Source organism: Prunus mume, linkage group LG2, assembly GCF_029339155.1.
Source record: "Prunus mume cultivar Tortuosa linkage group LG2, ASM2933915v1, whole genome shotgun sequence".
NCBI lineage: Eukaryota > Viridiplantae > Streptophyta > Magnoliopsida > Rosales > Rosaceae > Prunus > Prunus mume.
In genome coordinates, this window is record NC_142699.1 from 5,312,241 (window position 1) to 5,323,055 (window position 10,815).

Below are 10,815 nucleotides of genomic sequence, written 5' to 3' on the forward strand. Positions count from 1 at the left end.
GTGTATGGGGATCAAGTATAACTACCAAGTGCCTTTTCATGTCTGCCACGTGAACGGATGCGAGAGAGTTGGATCAAGTTTGATGCTGCGCGGGACACGTGTTTCATAATCTTTTATTTAAGATATCACATCCCCCCGTCGATTCGATCGACGGCCCTGCCACTGTAATTTGATGGGTCTTTCTTCTTAATATCTTCTTGTTTGTTTGTGCTGATTAGCTAGTGATGCGATTGAAAAAGTATTTACCGACGCCAAGGAATTTGGGTTTGTGACATACTTTCACGTTAAAAAGAGATATTGATCTGCTTAATGCTAGAAATGCCCAAACAAATCTCAAAAGTAAGGATATCAAAAAGATGTCACCTTCCATTTATTCACATTTAGTCTCTCTCTCTAACCTCATTTATGGCCAAGTAATATCCTATCATTTCATTTGATGACTAAAATTAAAGAGCTTTCCCTCATGCGTAATGATGAAATCATTAAGCTAGAGAGGCTAAAATGAGGGGATCCTTAATAGCCATCCGATTCAATCCATAAGTTATTATTGGACTGTTGAATTAAACCCCTCATTATAACCCCTCAACATAACCCCTCGTTATAAAAGCTCCCTCATCAAGAACTAAAACAGATTTCTTTCGAATTTGCTAATCATCAATTGAAGCCTAACATATAATCATCCTCATCCTCTTTGATGCATGGCATAACGGATCAAGGGAAAGGCAATCGAGAGCAAAAACGAAACATGTGGCTCAAGCTCATTGTCTACAAACGCTGTTTAGCGTGGGATGTCAATCTTTTAGAGTTCAAACTATAGAACCTCCATAGAAGACATTTGATCATGCTACGGGAAGAACAGAGCACCATGTTCTTGCAAGAGGACTCAGACCTTACTCACTTGACAATACCCTTTTGCAGGAAATTGAAGCCATCCAGAAAAACATAAGAAAATAATAAAAACAAAAATAGATGCTAAATCGTATGAATCTTGAGTTGAACTATACAAACTATAAATCCCTTAGAAATAACCTTAAGAAATAATTTTTCTGCTTAATTGTGATCTTTCCAAAATAAACAAAACATACAGCCTGGTATTATTTGGTGTTACTTACAAGCATAACAATAAAATAAATACATTTATTTCTTCCACGAATTCATCCAAATAAATGAACATTTTTCCAACCATAATTAGCTAACATCAATTTTCCTTTTCCGCCCCACCTGAAAGAGGAGATCCACGGAACAACTTCTTCAAAAAATGAAAAAGGAAAAGACATCCTTCATAATTTTTCACCACATCATTTCGTCTACAAGTGTGACTCGTGTGAACTTATCACAGTGAAAAACTCACATAAGAAGTCGAGAGCAATTTTACCACACAATGCCTTTTTCTTTTCTTTCCTCAAGAATACTTTCATGTATTAATGAAAATTGCAGAAATAAATGTGCATAATTTTTTATCCCCACCTCCCTAAAAGAACAAAGAATAAAGGAAAGTAAAATGAAACAAAAGTGTGTATTGTTTAATTGGTGGGCATAAATCATCAGGATCTAAGCACCATGTCCACTTAAGTGTATATTTAAGCAAAACCATATATTCTTTTCACTGTAGTTACAAACCCGGGGTGTATCCATAATCTGACAAAGTTTTGTACGAAAACGCCTTCCTGCATTAATATAACAGGTATCAAGCAAGTGAAATTATAATAGAAACAAAAAGACAATAGACCTAGGAAAGGCGGATTTATGAGACGTAATAAAATATGAACCAATATTGGGCAAAGCAAAAGGGGAAAACTTACAGAGGTAGTCAGTTTCAGAAAGGAAAACCTTTCCAGTCAGTACTATTTCATAGACAGAAAATAAAGTTTTCAGATGCTGAACTCAAGAGCTTTGCACTTGATGACAGCAAAGAATTTTAATTTAATCTTCTTTTTTTTCAAATAAGGGCCCATGCACTTCAACATAAACAAGTGTCTCACAAAGTCTGCAAATAAATTTGAGGGGCGATACAATCAGATGTTCTTACCTCATCACCAAACTACTCAGTTTAGGTCTTTTACTAGGCAGCTAAAGAGAGCCAGAACATGGAATCAGGAAACTAATTTTAACTTTTTTAAAAAGAAAAACAAAAAATGATCCTTGTCAAAGCAATCCAAGTAGATTGAAGATACATCAGATTTGACTACTGAAGCTGTCATTTTGTCCCCAAAGAAAAATAAAAGAAAAGAAAAGAAAAAAGAAAAAAAAATTAATTTAAGGTTTCAAAATAAAATCGTGATTCTACAAGAATACTAACTACACAGGTCATTTGTGACAGTTATGTCAAGCACAATCAGGAATTAAAGAGATACCTGCAGAAAATTTTATTTTATTTTATTTTATTTTATTGGAACTCATCTGCAAAGATTACTAGTCATTCAATTAATTACATTAATCAATAAGAAACTCCTGGTATTTACCTTTGGACAAAGCTGGAGCTGATGCGCATTGACCAACCTCAAAGATGGGCAGACGAGCCAACTAATCAGAATAAAACAAGCATGAAGGACTTGACAATTCCTAATTGTTACTCACTAGTAACGTGATGAATTCTTCTATATACGCCATCCAAGCAAGATTCTATCATGAAGCCCTACTTTGTTGAATAACTGCAGAGGCAGCTGCTGCCTCTGCTATTAATGAGACTGGTTGACGAGCCTGTAGACAAGCACCTATCTCGAAGGGGTGCAACTCAGAGCCATCAAAAACAAGATTAACACCAGGAAGGACTACTTCTCTGCTGTCAGCTTCTTCTTGCTCAACTTTTGTAGTGCTAACTGGAGGGGCTTCTTCAACAGGCCTTGTGGCAGCCTCATAAACAGGAGATAGAGCATATGATCTAAATACCAGTAAATACAAAGGGGTTAGAGCAAGTTCTGTGAATACCATCATATACAAAGAAGCTAGAGCATATGATCTGAACAGCAGTAATTAAGAATTTAAAGCAAACAAATTGAACACAATCATATACAAAGAAGATAGAGAATATCATCTGAATACTATTAATAAACAAGTAGATAATTTATTATTCCTTATAAGGGTAAATCCATTACTTTTAAGAGACTTGTAAGTGAGAAGCATCTATGTGTCCAAAAAAAAAAACACACAAACGTAAAAATGCATTATCCAGTGAAAGTTACATTGTTCATATAGTAAATACTGTAAAAACAAAAATCTGGTAGAAATAGTAAACAAACAGACGTTAGGGAAAGGAAATGGGATGCAAAAGGAGAATAGAGAAGCTTGACATAGACCTTAGAATGCTTCCATCAAAGCTCAAAACTTCAGTTCGGGAACGATGTCGGTTAGCAAGTTTGAGTCTCTGATGCTCACTTGAGGCTCCTGAAATGGGAGAAGAAGGGTCGACAAGTGGATTCCACCTTCCACTTGCATAATTCATGAGATGTCGTGAAAAGTCCTTTGACTGCTCTTTCTGGTAAAGAAGTTTAGCAGCAGGACCTGTTGCTTGGTACTCTGCACAAACATCACGCAACCTTTTCCGTAAGCTTTGCATTGCATCGTGATGTTCAGTGAGTAAATCTTTTTGAAGTAATTGCGATGAGACCACTCTTTTACATATATTATTGCATAATTTTGGACTAAACAGTGGCATCCCAAATTCGACACTCAATGGGACCCATTCAAACTTCTCATCATCAGGTGCAAAGTGGTCTGAATCTCTTTCTTTAAAAAGTTTCAACAAGCGAATATAGCCAACTGTCCACAACTCTATCTTGCTTGTCAAATCAACTAACAGAGAATTCAGTTTTGAACTTTCCTTCTCGCACATGTCCAATTCCTTCCCTATGCAAGCAACTGAACCATCAGAGTTCTTTAGGGGTAATGGAATATCCATAGTGATGATTCTTCCAGATTCATCAAGGTCATACTTACTGAGGGGCTGCACTAGTACGGCAGAGTATTTAAGAAGTGAATTTAAACAATGTAAAAGTATGCTTCCCTTTACCAGATTTCCTTCAAACTTGCCTCCCAAACCTCCAATTGTAGAACCATCCCAAGACCACAAAAGGGCTTTCTCACAACCAGCCAGTGGGGCAGGAAGCAAGCGTAAACATTGTCCTTTCATCAGAATAACTGATAGAGGTCCACAGGCCACAGTTGAGTACAATACTAATTTCATCCAAGGCGTCATGCATGAATAAGAGGGAGGACCAAAATTAAAAGGACCTGCTGGTCCAGGAAGTACTGACGAAGGTGGAAGAGGAATCATAGACACAACAATATCATAGTCACGACGAAACAGCCGATCTAAAGTTGCTGGTGCAAGAGACGCCAAGCTTTCACAGCGAAGGATATCCACTCGGAATTTATTTTTCCTCTTTAACATTTCTTTTCCAACATCTGACCCTTCATCACGCACCTCTTTCTCATTACTCTGCAGATTCAAGTCTGATTTAGGGACTTCAGATAAGCTGGTGCTATCTTCTGATGAAGTACCAATTATTATTTCATCACTTCTATCACTAACAGGTTCAGCCAAAACAGAACCTTCCTGGGGCATCCCTGATTTCACAGAAACATCATCATCGAACCCAACTTCTTGCCCAGTCAAGTGTACTGATGTTTCAGTCAAAGTTACATCAGCTATGAGTGTGGCCTCATCGTTGTTTGAAGCTATCATATCCATGTTATTGCAAACTTCATCTGTTTTCACATCAGTTGCAACTCCTCCCGATTGAAGGCATTCCAGAACACAACGGAGGCTAAATGCATGATTTGCAAATTCCTGTAGTTCTCCTTCAAATTTTGTTCCCTCTAGTGTACTCAGATCCTTACAAAGATCCGTAATGCTAGCATGACCCAACTTTCCCGCTTCATAAAGAGTTACAGCATGAGATTTCAAACCTAGAAGAAAATATGATAAAACAAAATAAATATAAGACTCATGTAAAAGATTCAAGTTTGAAACCATTGCAGAATGCTGCTAAAATGTTCAAGCATCAATCTGAATAGTATATAAATACTTTTAGGAAGCTGATCGGGCAAAAATTATAGTTAAGTTCCAGAAAGCCTGTCTCCCCATGTGTAAGCAGGTTCTGGGAGAAGTCTATATCACTTCCTAACTTAAGCAAGCCCAATTTTCCTGTTACCAATTCCCCTGTGCCCTCCTGTTTGCTTCCTTATTTTTTGAACACGTGTCCTTTCATTTAACATAAGTTAACTCTGTTAAGTATAATATTATATTGTAAATATCAATACAATATTTTGATTTTTTTAAGGATGCTTCATAGCAGAGAATGGAGATGATGAAGGGACGGTAGTGTTGGGTAGTTACAAGGCTGACGGGGTCTTGTACGTTGGAGCATGGCAATTCTGTTGATGGTGTTCTCAACTTCAGTAGAACCTTAGAGGGTTGCCAACGAATGCAATGGCGGTCGCCTTGGTGGTAACGATTTCATCGATCAGAAAAGAAAAAAAAAATTTAACCACAAAGAAACCTTGTGAATTTCAGATGGATTGATTGATATTTGGGCAGCATAACTTGTTTTTTTTTCTTTGGAAATTTTTTGGGTTATTGTTTGTGACTCACCATGAACTGAACACCTTGAATGGGTTCAAAAAAGGGATTTGCAATTGATTGAGAGAATGAACCAAATCTTTGGTGTTTGAAATAGAAAATTGAGGAAAAAGCATTAAATAAAGAAATGGGTGACCATGAGAGGCAGAGGCAATCAGTTAGATGGCAGTGGTACAGTAGATGAAAGACAGAATTGGGGCTGCGATGGAGGCAGCGGTGGTAAGACTAAAGAGACGAGGAAGAGGATTGGAGTTGGAGTGTTTTTGTTATTTCCATTTAGAAATAATTATTATTACGTTAAAATAATTAACAGGAGTAAGTGAAGGGACACATGTCAAAAGTGAGGAAGGAAACAGGAGGGCATAGGGAGTTTGGTAACAGGAAAATTGGACTCAATTAAGCACAGTCCATTTAAAGAAATAAACCTCTTTTGCTTGAGAAGCCGACCCTTTTTTATTGGAGCTTGTGAAAGTGGTAAAATAAGTTAACCAGTGTTTAACTTTATAAAAGAGAAATTGTAAGAGGCACTGTAGCGGCTGATAGCTCCTATGGAACTGGTAGAGCATCTGTAAAGAAGAGGTTCTAGATCATATTCTCGTTATTTTATGTATTTGTGGCCTACTGCATCCAATATGCCGGTACTTCTTCTAGACATTGATATCTGTCTTAAGGTAAAGTTTCAATAACAACTGCAGATACAAGCCTCCTTATCTATTTCATCCAAGTGACTAATATGTCGGCAAGATTCAGGTTGCAGATCAGAAGTTGATGATATGCAACATAATAAACAAATTTGACCTTCAGAAGAAGAAACAAACCTGGTGAAACAGACCCCATCATAAGATAGGATGTTATGTTAGCATCAACAACAAATGCAACGCGATCATGCGAAGAACTTAGGCCATAGTTTTCTGTCCCTGAAACATCTCCTTGTAGACTAGCATCACAATCAGCAAACATATTTGCTGAGCTTATACTACGACGAGAAGCATCTTCATCACTGAGACTGTTTCTAGGAGATCCAGGTAAACTTGTATCTCGAAGAACAGATGCTGGATCAAATACTTTTACTGCCCATCCCAATCGACATGCAAAAGACGCAGCAGCCTGCAGTTGTGCAAGGTCAGCCTGTAATGTTGTTGCCAGTTCGGCAACAGTTGCATGCTCGCTTGAAACAACGAAAACTGCATATAGTAACCTGAATAATAGAATTTAGAGTATTAAGATCCTGGTTTCACAGCCAGTAAACAAAATTCAAATAACAAATTGACAATTAAAAGGCATCTTCGTACTAAACAACTGCCTTACTCCTCTATAGGATCTTCGTAAGATTGCTCCCTGTTGGAAACAAACCCTTCAAGCCTGGAAACTGGACCACAAAAATTGTTAATATTTCATCTAGTACTTGTAAAAATGTTGGTAAAACTTGAATTAGATTTGGTCAAAATTTTGGGCTTCACCAAGTACTTGTAAAGATAAAACGTAAGTATCGGAGAAGTGCGGGATTTATATGAACTTCATACAGACACAACAATTAGTATATATGATTGTAAAGTGACTCGAAAAACGAAGAATATAATGGCAACACAAGATTTAAAAGTAAAAAATCAAAACTAAAAAAGTTTAACCATGACCACAAACCATCGGTGTATGTTTCAGAAGGTAAAAGTGTTTGAAACAGGAGACTCAAAAGCATTTGAAACAAGGCAGTAAACAAAGATAAAATCAGAGAGGCTAGAATTTGCAAGTCAACTGTTCATCCACACAACTGACCTTTGAAACGATCATCAGGATAAACAGGGACATCAAAGTATATTAATCCTCGTTGGTTAAGACCCTTAACAATATCAGGATCGAACAGGATATATGAATTTGCTTCCTCTTTACATATTTTATCTATTGTTGCCATTTCTTCCTCCGAGAGTTTCTACAAAGACAATGAGTTACTGTAAGGTCGGCCAAAGAGCACATCACCAGTGTTATTTGCCGTTTGGCAATTTTTCAATAGGATGACACTGTTAAGCATTCAGTGTAATTTGGGTTCTCAAATCTCACCTTAAATTCTTCCAGTGTGAAATTCACAAGACAAATTCCCCACCATGGATCAATTGCAAAATCCACAGGTTGTGTAGGTAAAAGTTCTTTTGCAATTGACTTGTTCAGCTTCCACATAATTTTCTGGATAGCTCAAAATAAAGTAAACAACAGGTAAGACAATACAAAGTTACCCTTTATAAAGTAAGCTTAACCATGGCCTGAAAGCAATCTTGAAGGTAAAGGATTTGCATTTCCATCATAAGGTTATATAACAGAATCCAAGAAGCAGTATGTCTAGCATAAATAGGACTTAACTTACCAGCTGTAGTTGCTCTAAAATATGCCAAAGAATTCATAAATTTTGACTTTGTATGGAATCTTTTCCAGATATTTGTTAGAAAACCATGATACCTTCTATGGGTATCTAGGTAGCCATGCAATATTTGTATCCACATACCAGGTATGCGTGCACCTTAATGTGGCCCATAAACAAGTAAATGACCCATAAAGAAACAAGCAAATTTGATTAATACCTTAGATCTGCACTTATTCATTATATCAATAAATTCGTTTCTCCCTATCCCTGTAAGCCGCAAGGCATCTGCAGCGCTAAAATTGGGGATGCTGTCATAAGGTTGTTCTGCAAATAATGTGATATGCATGAGAATGAGGATAAGCTGCTAAAAGTATATGTGAGTGTCTCAATGCATAATTTGTTTACAGAATAGAAACTCTTAATGTAATTGTTCAGAATCTCTTTTCTTTTCTTTTTTTTTCTTTTTTTTCAATTCAATGTAATGAAGGGTATATTCACAGTGAAATCCTGGACTTCTAATAAGAAAATATATTAATGTTTTGTTGCAACTTTTACCCACATACCATGCAATCGCCCCTAAGAACCTTTCATGCTTTCAACGTATCTTAACTCATCCACTGCATTTTTTAGATCTCTACTGCAATCATTTCCAGACAACTTTCCCTCATCTGATTCCCTATGAGGCACAGATACTCCCCCAGATACTTTCCTGATACGTATCCAATACCTCAAATCCTAAAGTAATACCATACTAAAGTAATACCATTCCTTTCATATACCTATATAATTACATATACACAGACTTGTGATTTAATAAGCGCCAGCACTATCCAACCTAAAACAAGTGAACAAACAATCTTAATACACATTTAAGCAGCATCTTCCAGCCGAATTCACACCCTTACGACAAGTTTCTGCTTTTAATTTTCCAACTTAGAAGCTAAAAAGTACAACCAGTATGCATTAAAAAAGGACCTATATACTTGTGTTAGGTTTGAACCTCAGGTCTCCAATAATTTAAGTCGATGCTACATATGCAGCACACGCAGGATGTTAAATCTTTGAAAGCCCTATTAGAGAATAATTTATAGTTCCAATACAAACTTATACGCATCGTTCCTCCTGCAGACCGAGTCCGCAAACTATACCTTCAATCAGACAATTATTCTAACTAATAAGAGTGTTGCAAATTGAAAAATAGCCAACATGCCTACTTTCTAAGAGAAACTTTCATACTAATCACAGTAAGAACAGTAAAATAGCAGCAGATTTCAACATATGCAGAAAGGATTTGGTGAATTACCATTTTTCATAACTTCAAAAATCATATCACAGTAATATCTGAAAGGCGATACCCGCATTACACGGCAAACATACTCCGCAAGGTGATAGGGAAATAGCTGCAAGTAATGAAATTAACATGTATTGCTTAGATGACATAAGAAACCTATATCTGAAGTATAAGATGACATAAGGCTGTAAGTCAAAAAAGCTGTATTACTTAGATGGCTGAATTCACTTCATATGAAAATGAAAGGATGAAGCTAAGCAGTGATGTCACCCTAGTTGTTCAACAAGAACAATCTTACCAATTCACGGTGTTATATCCCAAATACAGTTTTACCAAATTAAATGCAAAACAGTAAGAACAGAGTATGAATATTAAAAATTTCAGCTTCTCCAGTTGGCCTCCAAAAAACTAAAGTTAGCGTACTTCTTTCCTTATCAAGAAGAAAGAGGCTTCCCGTAGAATGTAAACTACCAATGCACTGGAACACAGACTAATTCAAGGAAAGGACTTCTGATGAACTTCCCAAGTAAGAAACGAACCGCTAAATTCTTTCTCAAGTACCGCATCATGTCTTCATAATATTCACTTTCTTTGCATACTTTTCGAGCAAAACAAGTGTTCCATGGGAGTCTTTTCTTTATGCAATGCTCAATTACCCTGCACGGAGTTAGCATATTCAAACCAATATCAGAAACCAAGGATGAAACCCCATTAATCTGACTTTTATTTGTCTTCTAAGACATTATTCAAAACTTTTCAATGAAGCATGAATTTAGGTCCTTCCATTTCCAGTACATAAACTTAAACCATGAAACTGAATATCGATCAATTCACAGTCCGAAGTACTTAACCACCCTCTATAGACATTTCTTTGAGAAGTAGAACTAAACAAATAAAGAGAGCAGTGGCAAAAACAACAGCTAGTCTAACCTTCTATGCCATTCTTCTTTCGAAGACAATGTCACTTGAAGCCGTTTTGGGAGATTCTCCCACGGACATTCTTCTTTGATTGCTTTTAGTAACAACTGTTCCTCGATCGTCGCTGGAGCGTGCTGCATTTCTACTCAATTTCCTAATCAAGTGAAAATTAATCACTAACATATTCAAACAATTCAAATCATCAACACCCTGCCATACCATGCAATAAACCCCAAACTATAATAAACAAACAAATAAAAAATAGATCCAGGAAAATCAAATTCAGCTATTTTTCACAAATTAAGTTGTTTTTTAAGAATTTCTTAACATCATACTGTTGAAATCAACAATGGCGACAATAAGTAGAACAAGTCGGTATTTGGTAAACATAAAACGAATCACATTTCGGAGCTTCGGATTAGAGAATGGAAATTAGTAATGCCAGTGACGGATTAGTGGATTCTAAAAGTGAATTAACTGAAAGATGAAGATTGTAGGTACCCGATGAAGATGACTATGGTGGATTAGTAAAACTAGGGTTTCAATTTGCTGCGTTCAGCTGCGAAGATCTGAGGAAATTGCGATGTCCGATTTTCTGAAATTTCATCCTCCATTATGTCAGATATGACCTGTTTTCATTACTGTGGTGGTTACTCACGTTGGGTTACGGAC

The 10,815-nt window shown here is 36.6% G+C and overlaps 1 protein-coding gene across 3 annotated transcripts; it reads right to left on the reverse strand.

The window, feature by feature from the left end:
* Nucleotides 1–1,173: 1,173 nt before the first annotated feature.
* LOC103319574 (FAM91 carboxy-terminus protein) lies at nucleotides 1,174–10,815 on the reverse strand. Of its 3 annotated transcripts, none has more exons than XM_089044965.1 (12): nucleotides 10,645–10,815; nucleotides 10,156–10,319; nucleotides 9,765–9,882; nucleotides 9,238–9,334; nucleotides 8,152–8,258; nucleotides 7,637–7,759; nucleotides 7,355–7,508; nucleotides 6,890–6,950; nucleotides 6,400–6,779; nucleotides 3,297–4,908; nucleotides 2,463–2,881; nucleotides 1,174–1,667 (listed from the first exon to the last, which is right to left on the reverse strand). In XM_089044965.1, exons 2-11 carry the CDS (start codon nucleotides 10,281–10,283, stop codon nucleotides 2,626–2,628), a joined length of 3,036 nt encoding a protein of 1,011 aa, XP_088901091.1. In that variant the 5' UTR covers nucleotides 10,284–10,319; nucleotides 10,645–10,815; the 3' UTR covers nucleotides 1,174–1,667; nucleotides 2,463–2,625. The 3 variants fall into 3 exon arrangements, with proteins under 3 accessions (XP_088901091.1, XP_008219349.2, XP_088901092.1); XM_008221127.2 differs by having other exon boundaries at nucleotides 10,156–10,297; nucleotides 10,645–10,814; XM_089044966.1 differs by lacking the exons at nucleotides 9,238–9,334; nucleotides 9,765–9,882; nucleotides 10,156–10,319; nucleotides 10,645–10,815 and having other exon boundaries at nucleotides 7,637–7,767.

Bases quoted from the DNA above. Each gene is read 5' to 3' on its own strand.
- LOC103319574 (XM_089044965.1), bottom strand. From the start codon at position 10,283: ATGCAGCACGCTCCAGCGACGATCGAGGAACAGTTGTTACTAAAAGCA. The intron at 9,883-10,155 runs GTTAGACTAGCT...AACTCCGTGCAG, and splicing joins AAAGAAGAATGGCATAGAAG to GGTAATTGAGCATTGCATAA. The intron at 6,780-6,889 runs GTAAGGCAGTTG...TCTATTATTCAG, and splicing joins TACGAAGATCCTATAGAGGA to GTTACTATATGCAGTTTTCG.